The following is a 25,762-nucleotide window of genomic DNA, read 5'->3' on the forward strand; positions in this document are numbered from 1 at the left end:
TCTATGTATCCAGCATTGCTGTAGCCAGTCACAAAAGTCAGGTGAGCAATTGGAGGAATGAGCCGGTGAGTGAAAGTGAAGGCAAAGAATGTTTGTTGTCCATAACACACTGAGTGTTCATAAATTGCTTAAAGATGCTCGCTGCTCTGCTACCTGGTGCTTTAGAGGGAAGGAATGGGTCTATGTGCCATCCGTTCATAACATCCTGTGCAACATTTGCTCCTTCAAGATGCACAGTCATCTGTGAACAGCTGATCAAAACCAGTGAGAGCACGTGCTCAAAGAAAAGAAACAATTGCTCGACTGCAAGGGGCCTCATGAAACCATAAGGCTAGTCAGAATGTTGAGGAAAAAATGTGCAATATGGATGAGTCTTGTGGAAAGTCAGCCCCCCCAGAGAAGGAAATATTAAAAGGGCAGAAAAATATATTTCCTCAAAAGGATTTTAAAAGCAGAAACCAACCCTGCCCCCAAGTCTCTGTCCCAAGCAGAAGCCAGCTCTATACAAATGCAAATGTAAACCATCAGGAAAGTTGGAGCTGGACGCTAGGAGAAGAAAAGACACTTAAAATCTGCATACCCCACCCAAACTCTAGGAGTCATTAGCCCTAGCCACCAGGGAAGCAGGATATATAATAGGATTAACCCAACAACAACAAGAATACCAGAATGGCACACCCAGACTCAGGTCAGAATATGTGACACAGGAAATACAAAGCCTGAAACAGGAAACTACTTTAAACAAAAGGCTCCAGAGGGGTATAAAAACCTACTACCCACATGTATTCAGCCCTTTCCCCCTCCCTCTTTCCTGCCAGAACCATCTTGCTGTCTGGCTCTTCAATAAGCTGCAACCTTCTTTCTAAAGCAGCCGCCATGTTGCTTATTTATCCCCGGCTTGGAAGAGCCAGGATGAAGACTTTTCTTTCCATAGTCTCAATCGAAGTGAATCTCTGTAAGCTCAGCTTGAACAATGGGATCCTTGGTGCTCTCTGAGCTCTGAGATTTTCTTGCAGATTGTCAGTGCTTATATTACCTAGTTGGGTAATGAAACATCTGCAAGAAAACAACCAAGCTCAGAGCGCAACAAGGACCTCACAGGTGATTCTGAGTTAGGGCTAGAGAGGTGAAACAGCCAATAGGTTCTGCTCTGATGTGACCCATTCCTGGTCATGTAACATCCCCTGACATGATAGGTGTTAAAGTGAGAAGCTATTATTGACTCAAGTAGGGAAATGGTCTTTAACATCAATACCCTTAAGGATAGTTAAAGCCTATTTCACTCATGGATAAGATGAAATGAACCCAATATCATGGGGACACAGCAGAAAAAAACATTTTGCCAGAAAACGTTGTACCCTGGTTAGATATAATTAAGTTAGATATAGATGTCGCTAGGTAATAGCAATAATTATTTTAAATTAGCATCTTTATCTTTAAAATGCATACTTATTTTATGCAAGCATTTTTCTGTGAATATACATTATATCTTCTCTTTTGGGGGAAGTGGGAGTTAAATGTCTCATCCATTTTTCTGTCTTAGGGTCTAAATGATATTTAGCAAAAAGTGACAACTCTGAATTTTCTGTATTAGCTAGGGAATTCTGGAAGTTGAAGTCCACACATAAAGTTGCTAAGGTTAAAAAACACTTCTTTGAAGTATAAACTGTAGCCTGAGTTATGCAACACACCATGCCACAAAGAAACAAATCATATTATTATCAAACATGATATCTATCAGTTCTGCCCTCTGTCATTGTATTATATATTATGATATATATTTATTTAATAATAATTTATTTAAAAATAATTTATTTATCTGCTGCACAGATCTGGTAGCTCTACCAGAGCCTGACATCCCTGCATCCAGACCCACCTTATAAATGAATGCTTTTCAGCATGTTGACATAAAAGAGTTTTGACTCCAGGTGAGCAATGAAAAATAGGGAAGTATCGTCCTCAGAATACAACACACATTCATGTTTGTGTTCAAGTCACTCTCTTTTCTATACATTTCCTTCCTGATCTGAGTGCTTTCTGTACATTTTTGCATGTACCAACCTGATCAAAATGAAATGGTGTTAGTTGTGATACTGCACTCTTTGAGACTCTAGTCATTATCCAAGTACGTTCTGTGACATCATGTTAAGCTGCCGCTTTTTATTAACCCAGATGTAGGGTTCAGCATCTTATACAAGCCCTGCTAAAGTGCACCTTAATCTTAGACTACTTTTTTCAACGGAAAGTACTGTACAATCCAGTGCATCTACATTAAGGTTGTGGTGATCAGGATAGTGATACCATAAGATGGCAGCACCGTGTAGTAATTGCCTAGAGAGCTAGTTTGGTGTAAAGCAGGGGTGTCAAACTGCCAGCCCACGGGCTGGATGCGTCATGGCAAAACTGCGCCCACCCCATTGCCGGCAATGGAAAAAAAGTTGCGATACATTGTGACACGTCACGTGACGTTGCAAGTTTGACACCCCTGATGTAAAGACAGAAATGGGTAGACCTTGAGTTTTAGTCCAGAAAACCACTTCTGAAAAATTTTGTCAAGAAAGCTGCAGGGACCGTCCATGCAGTCTCTGCGAATCAGATATGATTAAGAAAAAAAGGACTTCTTAACCCCAGCAAAGCAGCTCCACTCCAAATCAGTTTTCCTTAAGCTGGGAATCTTCTAGCTATGCTGCACTGCAACAACAGTCAACCTGCGTATAAAGAATGAAATGTAGCATTTACTATGTTTCACAATTATCATTTCAAATTCTTCTGGAGCCTGCTCTGTTGTTTGTCTTCATTCAGCTATTGCTTGTATTTTTTTTCTTTTGTCAAAAATAACACTCAGCTTGGTTCAAGTTATATTTTGCTTTTAGTCTATTTTTGAAACACTCTTCATGCCTTCATATAGTTTATAGTTGCTTCTCGACCCTCCTACAGCTGGTATAGAATTGTAACCTTCAATTATTGGTTTTAAAAAAAGAAGCCAACTATATTCCCTTACTATTTTATAAGAAAATATAAAAAATGGATCTGATTTTAATAAGGGAAACCTGCTGGGTTGAAAGTACAGAATGGTCATTCTTTGTGTGTTTCCCCTCAAATTTGCACCCATTCTTCCTACATTCCCATGTTCATCCTCTGGAGGATAAAATAATTGCCAGGTGGTAACCCAACTGCATCTCTTCTCCTTGGAAACTTTTTTTTATAACTTCCTGTTCTGCTATCAGTTCCCTCATGCGGCCTTGAATTTCTCCTTCTTCTCTCCGGATGTTAAGAGCAAAGCATAAATGTCTCTAAAAAGTGCAGGCAAAAGTATTTGTAGAGCCATGCTATATTAAGAATGTTTATTTGGAAAATAGGATCCATTTAATATCACTACAAATCAGATCATTTCTTCCCTCCCCCCCCCCAATTTTTATATATTTTTTCTGATAAGCACTTGAGGTACTAAACTTACTAGAGGGTTACAAAGAAAACCAATAGGATTTAGGATTTCTAAACAGAAAGTGACTAACAAGACACAGGACCCATGTCTATACATTTATGCATGGTAGGGAAAATGTGAAGAAAATGAAATATTTGTCCCTCATGAGCATACTGATGGAGGGGCATCCATTAAAAATTAAATGCGCGATTTCTAAAATGAAGTACTTACTTAAACTGCATTTTGATACAATGAGAGTTGATGATGGCCACTAATGTAGGTAATGTAGGTAACAACCCAGATGCATTCATGGAGAAGTCCATTTGCGTTGACTATTAATTGCCATCAAGTTATTTTTAGTGACCACATAATGAGATGGGATGGGATGAGACGGGATGGGATAGGGTGGAACAGAACAGAACAGAACAGAATAACAGAGTTGGAAGGGACTTTGGGAGTCTTCTAGTCCAACCAATGCTTAGGCAGGAAACTCTATACCATTTCAGACAAATGGTTGTCCAATCTCTTCTTAAAAGCTTCCAATGTTGGAGTATTCACAACTTCTGGAGGCAGGTTGTTCCACTGATTAATTGTTCTATCAGGAAATTTCTCCTTAGTTCTAGGTTGTTTCTCTCTTTGACTAGTTTCCATCCATTGCTTCTTGTCCTCCCTTCAGGTGCTTTGGAGAATAGCTTGACTCAGTCTTCCTTGTGGCAACCCCCAAGATATTGGAACACTGTTATCATGTCACCCCTAGTCTTTCTTTTTATTAAACTAGACATATCCAATAATTAAAAAGAATAAATAAATAAAGAGAAAGCAGAAATAGCAGATAGAGTCTAGCGGGGGGGGGGGGTGTTTGAAATAAATCAGCATTCAGCCAGCCAATTAACATTTAAAGTTAAAGAACAAAAACAAAAGTTGAAAAAGTAAGGTTAAAAGTCCCAGGCTTGCTTACTAAAATGTATTGCTGGCAGGAAGACATGTAAAAAAAACCATTGACTTTCTGGCTGGTGCCATAAGGAGCTGCAATCTTCAAGATTCCCCCTCCCAGGTGGGTCCAAAGTCATATTGGGTAAGAGAGGGGGAAAAGCCCTCACCCTTCATCAGCCATTTGGGGAGGAGTCTCCGTTTGTTGGTTGGTTGATTGGTTGGTTTGCTTGCTTGCTTGTAAATGTTATTGGCTGCCCATCTTTGCAGAGGGTAACTGGGCAGCTTACAATCTTAAAAAATAAATACTATACAAAAGATAAAAGACATAATAAAATACTATGAAAAACCAAATACTGCAACTCAATTAAAAGATGAGGAGGACAGAACAGGATCTACCAACCACCTCTACTATGAAGCTCCCCCATTGGAGCCCAGAGCTAACTGGCAGAGCCAGGTCTTTAAAGAATATCAGGAGATTTGGAACCAACCTCTCTCTGGGGGGCAAGATATTCAAAGGGCCCCTGCCAGATTCCCATTTTACGTCCAAACCTGCTTAGCTTTAGTTGCAAGAGACTTCAGGTACATCTGATTTGCTCTCATAAATTATCTCCCACACCAGTAATATCATCGACAAAGGGAAATAATCACACTAGTCCCATCCATCAGTCAGAGTTGGAACACTTTGTAGGAGCATTATAGTTAAGGGCCACACCTATCAGAAAGGGAAACAAGAGCCTTAGCACCTGCTATTCAAACAGGAAATGTCAGTATAAAGTGATGGGTTTGTTCTAGCTTTTTAAAACCTGATCTTCCTCTTCATTTTCGTCCCTTCCCTTTTTTGCTGGTACACTTAGTAATAGGATCTAATCTTGCCCTCCCCACCCTTACCACACCATGATATCATTATTATTGTGTTTTCGGCTCGTTGGCAATTGACGAAGACACATGGTGAAAACAACAAGCTCTTTGTTTCTCTCTCCTACAATCAAGCAAGCAGCAAAAGGCACGCAGGCCTTTTATAGTGCCTGAAACCCAGACAGTGTGAACCAATAGGAATTGACCATTTTCGCGCCTTGAGCATGCGCGCAAGGCTGGCGCCACTCTGTCTGGTCCCGGGCAGCTTTTGGATTGCCCAGGACCATTTTCAACAATTCTGAGCCTGTTTTCAGTTCTTGCAGGCTCAGGACACAACACCCCTCCCCCCCTAGATGAAACACACCTAGCTTACGCATAGGTGCATTGTGCAATGCAAGGAGAATGGAACACAGCTGCATTATTCAAATGCAAGGAGGGTGGAAATGCTCAGTCTGCATGCAGGCAAATGCCTTTCAAAATAATTATTAACTAGAATAAATGTATCCAAAATCATAATAATATATGATACTCTTACTAAGTGTTAATCCCCTCATTCAGGTTCCTCATGTGTTGACAGCAACCTCATATAATCTCCTAGATGTTTAGGTGGGCACTTGGCCCACTGCGACCTTCTAAGGGCCAGTGAGGTTGCCTGGGCAACCTGCTCGCCTACCAGGCTAGGCAGGCCAGGGCTTTGATGCCCTAAATACCCAGGTGACCCTGGTGAGAGTGCCTGGCCTACCTGCTCGGCCACCAGGCTAGGCAGGCCAGGACTTTGATGCCCCAAATACCCAGGTGACCCACCCAGCTGCTAACTGGCTGGACCCTTTGAGTCCAAGCCAGTGTACCTTGGAGGGGTGGAAGTCCCTGAGTCCACAATGGACTCCTCCTGGGAACACTGTCCCTCGAGCCCAAGGCCAGCAGATGGAGAGGCCTGAGTGGCGGAAGTGCCCCAGTACTCCATAGCCCCCGAGCACATGCCAGAGGTGCCAGAGTCAGGAGCTGCCTCCATGGCAAACTCCCTTGCTACTGACTTCCTTTTTGGAGCAATAGCTGAATTATGAGAGTGCCCCTGATGGAATTCCCTTTCTATGGCTGTGTTTGATTTATGTGGATACCCCCAGTCTGTCTCCCTGTCTGGAGCACTATCAGACATGTTTGAATAATGTGGATACTCCCAGTGTGACTCCCTGTCTGGAGCAATAACGGATATGCGGGATGACCCCCTATCCTGGGAATTCCTGTTTGGAGCATTTGCAGAAGCTTGGGATGACTCCCAAACGACCTCATCAGCTTGTGAGGCCCTGTTAGGCCTAGGGACCTGTGCCCCAGAACCCATATTATGGTCCTCCTCCTCCCTCCCAGAGCAGAGCCAGGAGTGGAAACGTGGCTGTCCAGCCTCCAACGCAGTTGGTCTATGTGTCTGCAAAGAACGCAGCCATCATCCAAGGCAACTTCATATGACAGTGGCCCAGAGATCTTGCAGACCACTGCTGTGACCCAGAGATGTCCAGGCCCATAGTTCCTTGCCCAAACCGGATCGCCCATCTGAAGTCTCCTAGGTGCCCGCGGTTGTGACATCTGTGAAGCTACCCGGTCTGGGTGCAACCTGTCCAGTTTGGTGATAAGGCAGTGAACTCAGCGGAGTTCTGCAGGGCTCTTTCCTGTAGCTGTGCAAGGTGTGGTGCAGTGTGCAAGAAGGAAATCTGCTAACCTGTGATGCTAGTTATCGTAAGTCAGTTTCTTGAGAGCATCTTTGGTAGTGCGCACCATTCTCTTAGCCTGTCCATTGGAGGATGGGTGGAAGGGAGAAGAAGTCACATGCCAGATCAAGTTGGCCTGAAGAAAAGCCTGGAACTCAAAAGAAGTAAATTGAAGGCCATTATTTGAAACCAGGACATCTGGAAGCCTGTGCGAGGCAAAAATTCTTCTCAACACCTGGATGGTCCTGGCAGTAGTAGTGGAGAAAACAGGAACAACCTCTAGCCACTTAGAATGGCTGTCAACAATGAGAAGGAAGAATTGCCCCGAAAGGGCCCAGCATAGTCTATATGCACCCGTGACCACGGGGTTTGAGTTTCCTCCCACCTATGTACAGGGGCCTGAGGCATTTCAGGCCATGACTGTTGGCACAGTTGGCAACTGTGCACCTGAGCCTCGATGGCTTTATCGAGCCCAGGCCACCAAAGATGGCTGCGTGCAAGCGCTTTCATCCTTACTATACCAGGATGTCCCTCATGCAGAGAGAGCAAGATTCCAGACCGCAATGAGGCTGGGATTACTACCCTGCTATCCCACAACAGGCACCCCTTGAAAGTGGAAAGGTCATGCTTCTTGTGCCAGAAGCTTTGGAACTCAGTATCTGGGCACGTGTCAGGCCACCCTGACAACACCCAGGTCAGCACAGTTTCTGCAGCCACGTCCCTAGCATTTAGTGGAGATTCAGGTAACTCCTGAATGGAAAGAATATTAATGGCAGGAGCAGGATCTGCCTCTATCTGTTTAAGAGGTAATCTGCTGAGGCCATCAGCATGGCCCATTTCTTTTCCAGGTTTATGAATTAGAGTGTAGTCATATACTGACAAGAAAATGGACCATCTCAGCATACGTGGCAAAATAATATGTGATGTCTGTTTGTTAGTGGTAAACAAACCCAGCAGAGGCTTATGGTCTGTGTAGACCATGAAGAGGTGGCCATATAAGAACTCATGGAATTTCTTTATGCCAGCCACTATGGCCAAGGCTTCTCTGTCAAGGCTTCTCTGTCAATCTGAGCGTAATTCCGCTCTGCAGATGACAGAGTCCTTGAGTAGTAGGCCACAGGGACTTGTGTCCCATCAGCCTTCAGATGGCTAAGTACTGCTCCCACCCTATAAGGAGATGCATTGCATGCATACAGGCAATTACTCATTGAAATGTGTTAACACCGCGTTTGAAGAGAGCAAGGCCTTAACCTCATTGAAACTTCTCTCATGATCTTTAGTCCACTGCCATGGAGCCTGCTTGCCTAAGAGCCGGTGTAATGGCTCAGCCACTGCAGCCTTATGTGGAAGGAATGTGTGATAGAAATTTAAGAGCCCCAAGAAAGCTTGCAGCTCACTTTTGGACTTGGGCCTTGGGGCCTGCTGAATCGCTTGAAGCTTGGATTCAGCAGGGTGAATGCCTTGGGCATCAATCCTGAACCCTAAGAAGTCAGTGGAAGTGACTCCAATCTTGCATTTATTCTGCTTCAGGTTAAGGCCTGCTTTGCAAAAACGAAGCAAGACAGCCTTTAGCCTTTCTGCTAAATTTTGAGATGACTCCCCACCAATGAGGACGTTATCGAAGTAGGACAGACCCCAGGAATACCCTGAAGTGTACGCTCCATGACACTTTGGAATATGCCAGGGGCTACATTTACCCCAAATTGCAGTCTTTTGACCTTGAAGGCCCCCTGTGTGTTACAATCATCTGGGCCTCTGCAGATGCCTCATCAACAGGTAGCTGTTGATAGGCCTGTGCCACGTTAAGTTTCGCAAAAATGCACCCCCCTTTGAGGGAGACCAGAATGTGGCTTACAACAGGCACTGGATATGCATGCTGTTGCAATGCTTTATTCAGTGTGCACTTATAGTCTGCACATATACGGACTTCCCTATTAGCCTTTAAAGGCATTACTATGGGGTTTTCCCATGGACCAGAATCTACAGGTTCTAAAATGCCCTACTGGAGCAATTTGTTCAGCTCAGCATCTATCTTACTTTTGAGGGCAAAAGGCACCCTTCTAAACTTAACGCTGATGGGCGTGATAGTTGGGTCTAACCGTAGTGCAATGGGAGGCCCCTTGTAGGATCCTAGCTCTGAACTAAACACATCAGCAAACTCCTTGCAAACCTCTGCAAGGCCCAACATTTGCAAGTTGTGCAGCCCAGTTGCTTGGATTCCCAGAGCCTCAAACCAATCAAGTCCAATAAAACTCGTATGTTCACCCCCAACTACCATCACATCCAGGAAACCTTCAAAATCCTTACGCTGTACCTTGAGTGTGGCCTCCCCCTTTACACAGACCTTAGAATTCTGAAAATCAGTGAGTATTAGATTTGATGGCCTGAGTTTAACTCGAAGGCCACTAGTGCTGCAAATCCTTTTGAAGGTGTCAAGTGAAATGATTGATAGAGCGGACCCTGTGTCCAACTCCATCAATAAGGGAACCCCTTGCAACTTCACGTCAATGCAAAGTTTTTTCTTAAGGGACTTGTGTGTCCCTGTCCTCAGAATACTCCTGCGCAATGTGCAGAAACCCACCCTGTGTTGGCTGGGGACCCGGGTACCTTTCTGAAGCAATTCTTCCCGAGGTTGAACCTTCTGGCGACCCAAATAGACAGAGGTGATGTGGTCTTGCCTGCCACATGCCTGGCAAATGGCAGAGCAAAACCTGCAGTCAGCTTGCCTGTGGCGTCCTCCGCACACTGAAGAGATGCTGGGGCCTTGTCTGGACAGCCCTTCGGCCTCCTTTCAGCTGGCTGGTGAAGCCTGTCCACCTCCTCTTCAGGATCTGCTTCGGATTCTTCTCGAGTGTCCTCTTGATGGACGTTAGCGGTGGCTGGAGGGTTCCTGGTGAGCCGCAAAGCCTTCACAGAAGCCTGCTGCTTCTTCAGCTGCCACCTCTCTTAACGCGTCTTGGAACGAGACCTCTTCTTTCACAAAAATCTTTTGTTGTAGGTCGCTACTTCTCAAGCCACACATGAAGCGATCGCGCAGCCTTTCTTCCAGATCCTTGAACTCACAAGGCCTGGCCACTTGTCTTAAGGCAGCAATAAAGTCCACAGCAGATTCACCCGGCCTCTAGTCTCTCTGCTTGAACGCGTGCCTCCAAGCAATGACAGATAATTTCGGCTGGAAGTGTTCTTTCAACATCTTCTTCAAGTCAGCGTATGTTACTGACTCCAGAAGTGCAGGGGCCACCAGATTTTCCGTGATGTCAAAAGCTTCCTGTCCGTAGGCACACAGAAGTGTTGCTGCATTCAGGCCGTCTTCTCTGATTTGATTTACTCTAAAGTAGTTCTCCACCCGTGCTACGTATGAATTCCATCTCTCTGGGTGGGAGACATCAAAATCAGTCAAACGGCCAATCTTCGACATCGTAAGCTCTCCGGCCTTCGCTAATTGCCTCCTGTGCAAGCTATGATTTAGGGAAGGATCCTTTTGCCGAGCTCACCTCCAGCGATGCTGTACTGGCAGGCTGAGTCGCAAATGTAGGACACCGTCTTCCCAATTGTCAGGACTTCCTTGGTGAGTCCTAATTCTTTTTCTTGCTTGCAGGGATCCCACCTTCATCGCCAGTATTGTGTTTTCGGCTTGTTGGCAATTGACGAAGACACATGGTGAAAACAACAAACTCTTTATTTCTCTCTCCTACAACCAAGCAAGCAGCAAAAGGCACACAGGCCTTTTATAGTGCCTGAAACCCGGACAGTGTGAACCAATAGGAATTGACCATTTTCGCACCTTGCACATGCGCATAAGGCTGGCGCCACTCTGTCTGGTCCTAGGCAGCTTTTGGATTGCCTGGGACCATTTGTAACAATTCTGAGCCTGCTTTCAGCTCTTGCAGGCTCAGGACACAACAATTATAGTGAATAATGCATAAACTATATATATGTAGACTTCTTTTCATTTTGTCTCCTGCCTTTAATTTATTTTACCGATTGCAGTACTTCTTTCTTTTTTTCTGCACCGAGCACAATGTTGTGTGCCTGGAAAGGGACATGAGTTTTTTTGTGAGAATATAATAGGAAGTCCTATAGACCAATGTGAAAAAAAAAACCTTCAATTGTTTCAGTCTCATGAGGAAACTTTAATTTAAACTAAAAGGAGTCAGGTTCCTCATTGACAAAGTTTCCTATATTACAGTATATGGGAATAAATTTTGCAGATGTCATAGGAGAACTACAGCTCTGACTCTTTGACCTTTGTAAATTCCATATGACCTTTCATTAGCAACCTAGAGACAAGAAAAGGAGTGGCATATTTGGAAAGATGAAGCGAGTATGAAACTTAATAATAGAAAGTATGTACAATATCCCAAGGTCTCTGCTCACATGAGAAATGAATAATGTTTTAAATCCTTTAGGGTTCCTGCCACTGAGAATGAACAATATTAGAGTAGTCCAAATCACGTGAATTCGGAGGATAACTTCAATTTCAAGTCATTCTTGCAGGGCAGAAAGTTAAGTTCCTCAACTGAGGCTGACCTTAAACTGAAAATAGAGAAGTGAATAAAGTGTAAGTGAAGCTGGGAGGCGGTTGCTTGATTTGCATAGTGATCACAAAAGGAGCATAGTTATAAATTCTACTATTTTTGGCAGTGCGAGTGCTAACGAGAGAGAAGTTCTGCATTCTCTTTTGGTAAAGCTTAAAAAATGCTGCATTTTTTTCTGTTCCTGCTCTTTTTTGGCCAGGTTGTTCAGAGCCTAAGAATCTGCTCTTTCAACGTGAGATCATTTGGAGAATCTAAGAGAAAAAAACCAGAAATCATAGATGTTATTGTAGAGGTATGTTGTTCTCTCTTGGGATTAAGTTCAACTAGATAGTGGGGTTTTCAACTGAATAATTATATATTAACACAGATGAGTTTCAGATTAATGTGCATTTGAGCATAAATAAATCTGTGATTTTAGCAACAAACTTACCCCAAAAAGTCATCACCAGATCGAAACTACATGGATAAGCAAGACTTTACTTGCAAATGCTGTTGTTAGTAACTATGTAAGATTACTAAAATATATGATTTCTCAGGGGGAAAAAATCATTCTTTTCCGATGTCTTTTCGGATATTGCCACTTCTAATTAGTTTAATTGCCAGTATAAAATACCTCTGAGCTCATTAAGAAATGATCATGATAAGTCAAAAGGTGCTCATGGGGGCAAGAGTTGAATACTTACAGTAGATACCATTCAAAGGTTTGGGTAATAGGAGCAGGTTAACAAAAATAGTATTTTATTCTCACATTGCAATGACTTCTCTTTGGAGTCATTTTGGGTTTCTCAGGAAAAGTAGAATGCAGCTTCTTTCCATGAATTTTTCTTTCCTAGTAAATAATGAATTTCAAATCTCTAATTCTGATAAAATATGCTATTCTGTATATGAGTGTCTTGATGCAGGCTCATTGCTGTGATATTTTAAAGGGTGGCCCAAAATGTTCATTTAACAGAATGAATTTATTTGGCTATTCAGCAAACAGTAAGTCAATATTTGGATTTAGGCAGATTTAAAATACTACTATGGATCTTTACTTATTAATAGAGCTGTGATCTTGTATGTGTGTATGTGTTTAAATTTAGAGACATAGACTATTGTCATTAATTTAATAATTGTAAAGCTGCCCTATTCAAACAAGGTGACTCTGGTGGTATAAAATAACATCAAACAAATAATCAAGCCAAAAACCCACAAAGCATCAAAACATATGCAATTATATGATTGTTAACCCAAAGGCAAATGTAAAGGCAAATGCCTTCAGGCTCAGTAATTATGAGAAATTTCCAAGAAAGAGAACTGAAAGCTAATAATAAGCTTTATTAAAGTTTAATATTTAATGGAGTAAACATACAGTGCTTCCTGGAATGGATACCAGGTATATATGCAATGGTCTATCCTGGCATACCCATGCCAGGAGGTGGGTTTGTAAAATTTTTATACCCAATACACTGAGCATTCATTATTCATCAGCACAACACATCAATTAAAAATGTGTGAGAATCTAACTTAAACAGCCTGTGAAATATCTTCCCTGTGAACTCCTCAGTGTCCCTGCACCTGTCATCACTCCCTCATTAATTCCCAAGCTATGGTATACATCTATAACACCTTTTTTATATTAAAAGCCCACAAAATGATTAAATATGGCACTAGCTTGGTCCAGGGTATACAATTATGTGCTTATAATTTACGTTATAATGCAAGCTCAGTGCTAGCTGTTGCATGCTCTACCCTGATTAGCAGCAGAATTTCAAGCAAGCTTGATTCTTCAGACCTAATAAGATTTTCTCAAAGTATATGTCCTAATATTAATTAACAGGCCTTCTTAATACTGTTCTGGATCTGGGATTAGTGATCTCAATGGATGCTCTCCTAGTTTGTAATTCCTAAACTGGAAAGACTGCTGAGTAGTTATCAGTGTAGGTGTCCTGTGGCAGTGCCTGTTAAGGTCTGTCAAAGGGTCAGTTGGGAATTGTTACTTCTTTTAAGAAGCACAAAAAGGCAACTGCTGTCGAGGAACATCTTCAGGAAAAACTCTGAATAACAGGTTGTATGGGACCTGGTAAGCTCTGGATAATCATTACAGATTTGAGCCAAGATCTTCCCATTTGTCCCCTGTAACCACTACATAACCTCTTCACTGAAAGGGACATATTTTCAAAGGAATGGGGGTCATTGAGAACCTTCATTGGTGAATGGGCAGCTTACAACCTGAAATTATGAATAAATATAACTAAATGAATTCCATAACTGCCTGCAACCTTTCTCCACAAAAAGCACATAGTCAAGTTGACAGTATTATTTTTTCAGTTCCATTATTACTGCAATGTAACCATTATGATCCTAATTAAATTAGAGCCCTAATCAGCAATTCTCATAGTACAACATGCCAAACACAGAACCTTTACAGACCATTTTTGTTTGCTCCTCAGATTATATCTCGCTGTGATATCATGCTACTAATGGAAATAAAGGACAATAGGAACAGAATATGTCCCTTTCTATTAGAGAAACTGAATGGGTAAGATGCAGATATGAAGTATATTAAAACTTGTAGGAGTGAATGAAGATTTGGGTGACACTGGATAAAATACTCTGAATGAAGCCATTAATTAGAGTAAATATTTCCTGATTGCTCTCGTCTTTATTGGAGAAAAGAAGAGAAAGAGAGAGGCAATATATGTTTGATATATAGGTGGGTAAGTGATATGTGTATGAGTCACAAAACCAATATTGATGAAAGGTGATCAGAATGAAATATTAGTCTGCATCAGGCACATTTTTAAATATTTAATATGAATAAATATTTAATATGGTTTAATATGATTAAAAACTACAAACTAATACAATAAATGTGCAAAGAGTAACGTTGGAACTTAGAATAAAACAAGAAAGGAACCATTTTTGTGCTCATTTCTTCCTCCCTCCCTCCAAAGAGTTCTTTAAATTGCTCTAGATGGGCATAAATCCAGCCCACATACAGAGATCTGAGTAAAGTAGTTCAAATACAGTGGGACACCAACACTGTAGAAATGTGTTTGTGTGTGTATGTACCTCTGCATAGAGTGCATACTATCCAGCAGGCACAACATCCAACTTTAAAATAAAATTTAAAAAAAATCTTGCTCTTTTCCCAGCTTTTCTTAAAAGTCTGCTGCAGTTTGTAAATTGGCAAAAGTGGGGATTTTTTTAATTGCTATTTTTCTTTCCCTGAGCTACCTTCCTTCCCACTGGCCTTTTCTGCTAGGCTCCTTTGTTTTTCCAGTCACTTGAGTTTAAAAGATTTTACTCCCAGCTCCCAAGCTTAGAGGAAAACTAGATGGCTCAGGAAAAGAAAAATAATATTTAAAAATATGGATCAAGTTTGAAACTGGAGCTGTTCTTCACTTCAAGCAAGTGCTATAACCACTATGTCACTAAGAATGACCTATAGCAGAAGCTGCAGCAGACCTTCTTGAAGAACAGGTGGTAAAATGGGGGGATGCTATTTCTGCCTATGCACAGGGGCTAAGAAAGTATCTGGTGAAGGGGGTTGCCTAGAACAGTGATGGCGAACCTTTTAGAGACCGAGTGCCCAAAAACTGGCCCCGCCCCTCTCCACCTCCTGCCCCGCCCCCATCCCGCCTGCCTGCAGGGCCACTCACCGCCTCCAGGGCCCGCCGCAGATTGCCCAGGCAGCCGAGCAGCACCATTGCAGCCATGCCCTCTGCCTGTGCCCCGCAGCATCAACTGTGCGCGATGGGGTGTAAGGGCAGAGTCTTGACTATGCTGCCTGGCTGCCATGTCCTTGGCTGCACTGCTCTGCATGGGCCACGCTCGGGGGCGGCTCTCCTCCAGGGGGGCTTTTGGTGAGGAGGGGGTCGTGGGGGAGGCAAGGCTGGGGCAACGGCATGTGTGCCCACAGAGAGGGCTCGGATTGCCACCTCTGGCATGCGTGCCATAGGTTTGCCATCACTGGCCTAGAAGAAAGGAAACTACTGCCATGCTTACATTGGTACAAGCCAAAAAAGGCTACTTTGGACAGGCAGCAGAAGAACATAGGCAGAGATTATTTTGGGGCTAAAGAGTAGGAGATAACAATGTTCCTTCCTGCTCTCTTTAATCTATTGGTGGCAGTGCAGATAAACCCATCTGGATCTTAGTAATAAATTAAAAATCAGATTTATTTTTCTTCCCAGACGGTCAGAAGGAACATACAATTATGTGGTCAGTAAGAGGTTAGGAAGAAGGAATTACAAAGAGCAATATGCTTTTTTCTACAGGTATGTTGATTTCATTCAGTATAAATGTTATTATTCAGAAACTGTGAGAAAAAAATGCAGAGGCCTACAGCTGTAGAAATGTGCTCTCTCTCTCTCTCTCTCTCTCTCTCTCTCTCTCTCTCTCTCTCTCTCTCTCTTATCTATCTACAAATATACAAATGTACAAAAATAAAATGCAATAATAAGCACAAGTTGTTAAAACAGTATAAATCGAATAAAAATATGTGAGGAAAACTGAGAGAAATTTTCTATTAATGCACCGTGCTATCACGGAAGCAAAAAAGAAATATCATTGTAGGTAGCAGAATCTAGCACATCTGTCATTGCTAAGATAGGGAAGGCATAAAAAAGCTACTGTACTTAGTATCAATAGCTAATGACTACTGACTATAAACTTTTAGAAAAGAAAATTGGAAGTGGTACCATATAAAAATATGAAAACCTATATATTCATTAGATGGCCAAAAAGAGATTTCTGGTGGTCTTCTGGCAACCCAAACATAACAACTCTAAGTCAGTTAACAAATAACATTGTGAGGGAGTTCTATGAATGTTAAATCACAAATTATCCAGCCCAATTTAGTCTAGGCTCAAGTACCCATGTCCATTGCTCCTCAGATATTAGCTCTGATTATACCAAATATTTTTGCTAACCTAGTTTAATTAAAAACTTCCAACACTGGAGTTTTTAAGAAGAGACTGGACAGCCATTTGTCTGAAATGGTATAGGGTTTCCTGCCTGAGCAGAGGGTTGGAATAGATGACCTTCCAACTTTATTATTATTATTATTATTATTATTATTATTATTATTATTATATGTTAACTCCCACTGAATTCAATTATTTTAGGATTGTAACTTAACCATACATAGTGTTTTTGTTACCTATTTTTTTTATTCTTGGCCACCATAAATCAGAAAGACAGCCTTGGAATAATCAAGATTAACATGTCCACACTTGGAACAGTAATCTTCTACTGATATATTAATTTACACTACAGATTGGAAAGTGTCTGTGTGAGGCAAATTTATCAGTATCCTGATCTGCAGCCGGGTGATGAAGATGCCTTTTCCAGAGAACCTTTTATTGTTTGGTTCAACTCTCCAAGAACAGGTTAGACACAGTTAATGTCCTTCTTGTTCAAGGTTGAAAGTCAAAAGAAATGGGATCCTTGGAGAAGTCTGAGATCTAGAAAACACAGAAATATCCTTGCCCTCTAAAGCCAAGGGTTCAACACCAGAGCTCTTTTAAACTGATATCTGTTGGAAAAACAACCAACATTCCCACCTAAATAAAAAGGCCATATCCCAAATCCCAAAGAAGGACCATTTTTTCCAACTTAATTTTAATGAGGTTTAAGGATAGAAATAGAGGTCCTCCAGGAGGCAAATTACTCAAACTTGACCACCAACTCTGAAAAACATGTCCACATTGCAGAAGCTACCTCATTTCACTAGGGTGATTTGAGGTGCTAGGTAGAAACCAAAGGGTATATGTGGAGAGGGAGGATTCTATGCAGCTCAGAGGTCACTACTTTAACATGGTGTTTGGACCAGTCTGATGGACCTGCTATGGTCACCATTATCCCAGCAAGCACAATTGATACAGCATAATCACAAGTTTTAGTGTGATTGATATAATCACAAGTTTTTTAAAAAGGGCTTTAAGATGCCGAAAGAAACATCAAGCCATGTTTTTCTGTCTTTACAAAAACATCTTGGTTGATCCATACAGTTAAGGCATGTATGTCCCTGCACTTTAGAAGCCAATACAGGTAGTCATTGACTTACAACAATAATTGGGCAATTATGGTTGAAAGTCATGACAGTCCTGAGCAGGTCGTCACACGATCAGACCCAATTTCATGACCTTTGTTGCAGCAGTTGTTAAATGAACGTAGCAGTCATTAAGCAATCCCAGTGCTTGCTATGGACCATTTTTTGCTGGAAAACAGAAGTAAACATCAGTTTCCATGGTAAATCATGGTCTAGTGTCCATGGGGCATGGCTGTAAATGTGGTCCAATTGTTGAAACCAGATCATAAGTAGCTTTGGGAAGATCTGTCACTAAGCGACTTGTTGTAAATTGAGGACTATCCATGCTCTATCCAAATAGCGATAGACTTACTATTAGATAAATTCATGCAGAAGCTTTGAAAAACAGATCAGGAGGATGGCAAATTGAAGTGAAGCCCTTTTCATTTTTCTCAAGTAATTCAGCAGCCATTTCATTGCACCAAAGGCTCCGTTTTCCAGAAGAGCTTGCCATTTTAGCTGACCACTTGCTAGCTGTTGCTCTACATAGACAACTTGCAACTGGGGTTGTTTCTGTTTCCATTTCTAATATGATCAGCTGCATGCAACAAAGGAGGTGCTGCGGTAGGAGGAGTACAGGAGCCTTCTCCTGAGTCAGGTAGTGGGACATTACAAATTCCCACTGCAGAACAGCTGAATGAAACTCTAATCACAACAGGCTTGTCTGCTTTCTTTCCTCTTTTACAACCCTACTTGTCCCACCACTTGCCGGTTTTAAAGTCAGTGATTCTTCAGTCTGAAAGGATGGGATAGCGAAACTGGAAAATCAAAAAGAAAAAAATTGGAGGGCTGTGCTGCACAAGCGATAGTTTATTTTGTTTTTGCATATTATCTCTGGGTTCAAATGCATGGAAATTAAATGTCTGCTTCTTCAGTCTGTGAGTTTTAAAAACTGCCAATAATCCCTCTTTTTTTCTTCTTTTTTTTAACAAATTTTTGTTAAGCGGTCACAGAATTTGTGATCATCCCGATACACACAATGCCTGAAATGGCTGTGCAAGAAATCGATGAACTCTATAATGTGTTTCTGGATGTCAAGTTGCACTGGAAGACTAAGGTTAGCCAAAGCCAGCTCAACAGAGCGAGCCAATCTTCTCTCATGTGTGCATTATGTATTTAGCAGCTCTATCTTAAAATATGTCTCTCATTTTTAAAAGAATTTCATATTTATGGGAGACTTCAATGCTGGCTGTGGCTATGTGGCAAAGAAGCAGTGGAAAAATATCCGATTACGAAATCACACTGACTTTGTTTGGATAATTGATGATAAAAGAGATACAACTGTGAAATCAACAACACACTGCCCCTATGACAGGTAATGGTTCAAGTTACAGTTGACTCATTCGTATTCCATTCAGTTCATCTACTAATGCTACCTATGATTTGCAATATGAAAAGAACCTGTCCTGTGAAGTTGGCAAAGCTCTAGTTGACTCATCACAGGAGATGAAGACAACAAGAAAATAATGAGAATCAAGCTAGCTAACTTATATGGAAGGCAGACAATCTATAGTCCCAGATTGCCTGCATCCCCTAGTCTTCTTTTGGAGGTTTTGACTATCAAAAGTGGATGGCATGGTAACCCATCACTTTGAAGCAAGGAGTACTAAAACTGTATGCACCCTTCATGCAACAAAGAAAAGTATTATTCACACACACACAAAAGAAAACTCGGATAGCCTTGTCTTTCAACTCATGTACTTCACATCATTGTCCCAACCATTTAATATGGCCCCTCTTCCCTACTTGGGCTGCTTTGGTGGATAAGTGTTCATCGTTTGTGGAAAGCTTTCACCAGGGTCATACCCAGTTATGGTAGCCTCTTCCACCAATAATTATGGGAGTCAGACCAAGATATATAGAGGCCAGCTGGCTGGCTGGCCATAATTCAGCCTTTCCCAATGAGTAGCATGGGTCCTCTTGTGGCATAAGCATGTCCAGCTGAGAGCACATTGTCTCAGAAGTCTAAATGGTGGGAATATTCCAGTGCTTCTTGGTTTAATGACAGAAAGCCAGAGTGAAAAGTTGGGATGCCAATCAGATTCTTAACAAGTTAATTCATACTGTGTCTGAGATACAGCAAAATGGAACTAAAGCTGCAGCTCTGGCTGAAATAACTTTTCTTTGATATTCAAAAAGAAAACTTTGTATCTTCATTAAATCTACTAGAATATGCTATCTAGATATTGTCTTCCTTGATCCTTCTTTGGATATGGTTTTATGACATGAAAGATACCTGTCTCCTGGATCAGATTGCATAGCATCTGTCTTCAGTGAACTTTTTATAGCTCACCCACAGATATTTCAGTGGTCTTGAATCTGCCTAGAACAGACAGCATTTCCAACATGATTCACCAGCCAATTCTCCTTTTTCCAAACTTCAACCCTAAATAATCGTCTTTTACTTCCTGTCTCTACCTCATAGCAACTGTTATGCAAAACCATAAAAACTGTTTCGCAGCTCATTATCAGGGTGTTATTGGAGGCAAATAATGTATCTCCAGCCTCTTTCTGAAGTTCTCTAATAAAGGGGAAAGTATCGCTTCATGAAGTAACCTGTTCTGCTGGCTGACAGCTTTTATTCTATCCCTCTTTAGTTTACTCTTCTATTGTATAAACATACCCAGTTTCTTTAACCATTTTCAAAGAATTTGGTTTCCAATTCCCTCACCTTCTTGACAGCCTTCCTCTGAACTTGCTCCACTTTGTTGATGTCTGGTTACACCTGCTTGTTACAGCATACAGCATTTCTGACCAAGGTAGAGTAGAGTGGAGTAATTATATTCCATGATTTGAACTCCATGCTTCTATTAATATATCCCAGAATAGCATTTGCTTTTGGTAGCTGCATCACACTGTTGACTCACATAGATAAACTTAAGATACTATAATACATGTACAACTTTTCACATGTACTACTGCAAGCCAGGTCACTTCTATGCTTTGTGTCTTTCAAGTTTTTTTTTCTTCAGATATAGGACATGTTTTTTGTTAAATTTCATCTTGTTTATTTCAGTTTTCTGTTCCAGCCCATCCAGATCTTTCTGAATCTTCTCTCTCATCTAAAGTGTTAGTCACTTCAAACTGTTGCATTCTTACTCAAGGCTCAAGTTAACTGATCTGTAATTTCCCAGGTCCTCTTTCCTGTTTTGAAGAAGTATACTTGCTCTTGTGCTCCTCCAGTTTTGTGGACCCTGCCAGCTGTCTAGGAATTCTCAAAAATTAAAAGTTGGATAGGAATGGAATTAAGTAAAACAGCTGAACAGGAAGCAATCCAAGTTCTTAACAATTAAGGCAGCTTACCTTTATCTCTGGTCAAACATGGTCTTAGGTAACAGATCTGCAGGGAATCCCCTCTACAAGATATATACTGTATTCATCCCATTGATTTTGGGCAGCTAATAATTAAACATAAAAAAGATGGATGACAAATCTACTCTTTATGATGTATATGCAATCCTGTACAGGTAGACTTGGCAAGAGTCTAAATCTAATGAGGCTTGCATCCTTGTAAATCTACATAAAATCATGAACTTCACATGGAAGGAGCTCTACCCTGATACATTCTCTTGGTATATAATAAAAATATGGGAAAACAGGGAGGGTGCAAACTGTTTCATAGAAAGTTGTATATCCAGGCCATCACATTAAATTAGTATAAAACTACCAAACTCCACTGCTGAGAATTTTTCCAGAACTACCCTGGACAATTTATTTATACAAAATAAATTATATTTTATTCCACTGAAAGAAAACTAGTAAAAAAAAAAAAAGCAGGAGACTCTCTCTGTGCTATATAATGGCATATGTAAACTACTGCAAACTATTACCCTGCCCAGTTTCATTGGAGCAACATACATTAAATTCAACATGGCTTGTTTTTTTTTAAAAAAATACCCGCCTATAATCTTGTTGTATGCTTGCCTTCTTGCTGTGTTATGTGCAGAGGATGCAAAGAAAAAAAACAGTTCTGAAAAGCCAGAAGATGAGAGATCCTTCCCAGCTGCTTGTGATACTGCAGCAGTGGGTCAGGGCGCTGGCTGCAGGCCACTGTTGCTCCTGAGAACCCATCCTTGGGTTGGCATTCCACCACATGCCATCTTTTCTGCAATGTATTTCTTCTATGAGGGCTTAGGTAGTTACTAATGCCATGGTCTTGTTCTCACTTTCTCTTACTGTATAGGATTGTGCTCCATGGGGAGATGCTCATAAATACCGCCATGCTGGGCTCAGCCAGTACCTTTGATTTTCAGAGGGCCTTCTCCATGACTGAGGAACAGGTTTGTTAAAGCGTAGGGTGATGCTCCAGGGAAACTTTTCTAAGTTTTGTTTTGCTGTGACCTGCCAGGGCTTGGGATCACAGCTCTGTTGTGTCAAAAGGGAAAGAGGCATATATGTGGGATCAATCGGGAAAGAAGAAGAGACAGGTAGAACTGAGACAGGTAGACTAAGAAGGGAAAATAAAGCAACGGGCACCAGATTCCCACTACTTGTCCTCCAGTGATGCTAATTAGATTCCTATGGGCAAAGATGCATTGAGAGAGAAAGCAAGCAAGATTTCCCGTTTCTAAAACAGCTTTTCCCAACTGACCTCCCAGGATGTTGGAACTGTAATTGCTGCAAATCCTGATTGGGCTCTGCAAGTGTTTGTGTTGGTGGGGTTGACCTAAGAGATTCTACACTAATTGTTGTTTTTCTCTGTGTCTGCTTCGCTAAGTATCACCAATTGGTCTTCAGAAAAATTAAAGCTACTCTACAATTCTCGATTTATGAATGGTTGCTTAGTGACCATTGGACGACCCTCCCAGCCCCCAAAAAGTTTAACAACCACTGTGTTTGTTTAACAACCATCCTGTACTCTGCTTCTATACCTTCAGAAAAATGGTCTGGGCAATAGACCGGTACCGCTGTTTCCATTTAAGTTGTTAAAAGAATTATTTCTTTTCTTAGACTTTTGCTTTTGGGAAAATAGATACATCCTGCCCTTTGAAACATCTTGCCCCTTGGAGTAAGGTCAGCTTTGACCCTCCTGATCTTCTGCAGAACTTAAAGATCTGGTTTTGCCAGATGGCTTGGGGCTCTTATTGGGGGGGGTCACATTGGGGTGGTTGACAGACTAATAACAGATTCCCCCATTCCCCTCCCTTGGCTCATCTTACTCCCTCCCTAACTTTTACTTAGGGGTGAGTATTTATCTTTTAATATTATTTAGTTCATATTGTCTATAGGTTTTGTAAAATTGTATCTTTTTAATATTGTAAACTTCCCAGAGTTACCCTGTGGTAAGATGAGCTGACAGAGAGAGAGAGAGAGAGAGAAAGAAAGAAAGAAAGAAAGAAAGAAAGAAAGAAAGAAAGAAAGAAAGAAAGAAAGAAAGAAAAAGAAAGACTACTATACCAAAAATAGTGTTGTTATCCAAGAAAAGAGCAAAAGTCAGAGAAATTCTGCACACAAACTTACTTATACCAAAATACTTTGAGCTCTTTTTGCTTCTCAGTTTCGTTCTACTTCCAGGTGGATTCTGGCCTCCTTTTCTTATTTTCCCTTCTCTGGTTAGTTCCAATATCTGGAAATGCTCACTAAAGATCTCTTTCTTAAAATCTGCCCAGCATCAAGAAATGTTTACAAGGCTGTAGTTGGGAACCCCTGCTAAGACAGATGCTGAGTGCACAGGGCAAATTAAACCCCAGCCTAATCATGGTTAATATAACTATAATTTATTCCACTCAATTTTCTGGGTTCAACCAATACAGACTAAACTGACCATAGAGGCACAGTTCATGCAGCAGGCTAGGCTAAATCTGACTGGGTACTTTATGATTCAGTGAGTTGTATGTGTAGCGAAGTCCATGGTCCCGAGTTAATATAATTGGGAGGAAGTATCTTTGCTTCATGTTTGTTGTAAAACAACAATGAATATCAGCTACTAATCATAATATTAACTTTATACATAATAATGTTATATATTAGTGCACCATAGTCTCTAACTTAAAATATACATTTTTCTTCACAGGCCTTAGCAGTGAGTGATCACTTCCCAGTAGAATTCCAGCTGAGAAGTTCCTCAAGAAGAACAGCCAGATATTGTAGAACTCTTGTACATCCAGTGAAATGTTGTTCTAGTCAAACCTAAAACACGCAAACCCAAAAATGTATATTCACAAGAAAAGAGCTGATTTTGCGGTCATTTTTATGGATGTCTTGCTACACTAGGATATAGTTAACTCAAAAAATGCAAAGCCCATATCTTTATAATATTCAAAACATTCAAGGTTAATGAAATGCTGCTTGTTTATAAAATAAACAATTTAGATTAATTTGAATGTCTTAGTTTCTATTGCATGGATTATTTGATGAAATAGTTTGTTCAAAATTGTTCCATATCTGATCTTATAAACATAGAAATTTAAGTAGTCAGAACAGATCTGTCTACTGTTTGTGTATATATATATATTAACAATTACACTAAAACATATATATATATATATATATATATATATATATATATATATATATATATATATATATATATTGCAAAGTTCAAATGGGCAGAGAACTGTGGATTTGTTGATTCAGTCTGGATTCTGAAGGTCATCTTCATAAACTCCATTGTACTGAGATAGTGGTTTGGTTCATATAGTTCTAATACACAGCCTGGAGTTCGTGGCTCACATTGTATGAACCAAGCCAATGTGCTCCATCTCCAAATAATTATTGAAATAAATTATAACTTTAGATAGTCTTGAACTCCCAAAAATTTTTGAATGCAGGCTGTTCTTGAATTCCTCCAGATACTTTTGTCACCAAAAGTTCTTTCATAGGACTGTATGTTGACTGTATTTTGCCAAGTAAGACATAAACATAAAAAATGATAACAAGTAAAGACGTGTCAGCCTGCTGAAAACGATTTTGTTCTATCAGATTTTATCTCATGTTTGACTGTTTATCTCATGTTTGATGCGTAGGATCTAATTTCTTTGCTGTACCATATTAACATATTAGAGACCATGTTGTTGAAACCTGATAACAGTGAGTGTCCATATTAGTAGAGCAAACAATTATACAAGGTTTTTTTTCATTAAGCAACCAAGAAATATCTTTTCAAAATGTGTATATAACCATGCAATTGGTAGTGTCAGGTCCCCAAACCCTCATTGTTTTCCCTGCATATATATTCTACTTTTGGGCCTGCCATTCTGTTTGGTGGGAAGGGGAATGTGCTTTCGCTTGGGATAAATTTCGCTTTCTACTTTCCCTCTCCTGCCTCCATCATCTTGAGAAAGGAATGTGTCTCCCTTATCAGGGAGATGGTTACGGTGAAACGAAAGGTGGAGAAGACCTTGAGATGCGCACCAACTGTACCAACCGGCCAGGCAGCATGCCACCTGTAAATTGGATGGATTTCAAATGGACATTGAGACTTTCGTGAACGGAGGAATATTGCTAGCTTAACTATACCATTTGTGCGGGGTTTTCCCCAGATCTTGCCTTGACTTTCCTACTGTCACTAACCCCTAATAAAAGTTTCCTTTTGAGACAATGCCTGTTTCAAGAGTTCTGCTTTCTTGGGTGGTTAGCTGAGGTGGGTCCTCAAACTACATTCCAGGTTCCTATGGAGAAAAGATCTTTACAGCATCGGACTTTCCTTTCACCACCAGATATAGCCACAGCTGAGCGTCATTTCAGCTTTGGCCCAGTCACTTCACTCTTTCTGGTGCTACTAGTACTAGCCCTCTGCTCTTCCCCAGTAGTTTATTGGACACCTTCCAACCTGAGGGGCTCATCTTCCAGCGTCATATCTTTTTGTCTTTTGATACTGTCCATGGGGTTTTCATGGCAAAGATACCGGAGTGGGTTGTCATTTCCTTCTCCAGTGGACCACATTTTGTCAGAACTCTCTGCTCTGACCGGTCCGTCTTGAGTGGCCCTGCACGGCATAGCTCATAGCTTCATTGAGTTACGCAAGCCCCTTCGCCACGATAAGGCAGTAATCCATGAAGGAGGCCTTATGTAGACTTGCTTAGTTTATGCATCATAGTTTAACCATGGTTTATTGGATATGCCACTATTGACCTGCACAGTATACTATGGCAAAATTAAGCAAGCTGTGCTATGGATTGGCCAGCTGACTATTTTGAAAAATAATAGTAATAATAACAATTTATAACACTTTTATATATTAAACCCTTACCTTTGTCATCCCCATTCTATTTTTATTTATACTGTCATTCTT

The 25,762-nt window shown here is 41.0% G+C and overlaps 2 protein-coding genes across 2 annotated transcripts in view; one reads left to right on the plus strand and one right to left on the minus strand.

The window, feature by feature from the left end:
- ABHD6 (abhydrolase domain containing 6, acylglycerol lipase) overlaps positions 1–25,762 on the minus strand; it is a 75,018-nt gene that overhangs the window by 48,759 nt on the left and 497 nt on the right. The gene's annotated exons all lie outside the window — the stretch shown is intronic.
- Positions 11,241–24,012, plus strand: DNASE1L3 (deoxyribonuclease 1 like 3). The gene is made up of 8 exons (XM_039348086.1): positions 11,241–11,745; positions 13,886–13,974; positions 15,632–15,715; positions 16,716–16,828; positions 18,474–18,586; positions 18,687–18,844; positions 21,713–21,809; positions 23,543–24,012. The coding sequence occupies exons 1-8, from the start codon at positions 11,614–11,616 to the stop codon at positions 23,660–23,662; spliced, it is 906 nt and encodes a 301-aa protein (XP_039204020.1). The 5' UTR covers positions 11,241–11,613; the 3' UTR covers positions 23,663–24,012.

The sequence above is a fragment of the Crotalus tigris genome, unplaced genomic scaffold (genome assembly GCF_016545835.1).
Source record: "Crotalus tigris isolate CLP2741 ecotype Arizona unplaced genomic scaffold, ASM1654583v1 scf7180000018122.1127207, whole genome shotgun sequence".
In the NCBI taxonomy this organism is placed as follows: domain Eukaryota; kingdom Metazoa; phylum Chordata; class Lepidosauria; order Squamata; family Viperidae; genus Crotalus; species Crotalus tigris.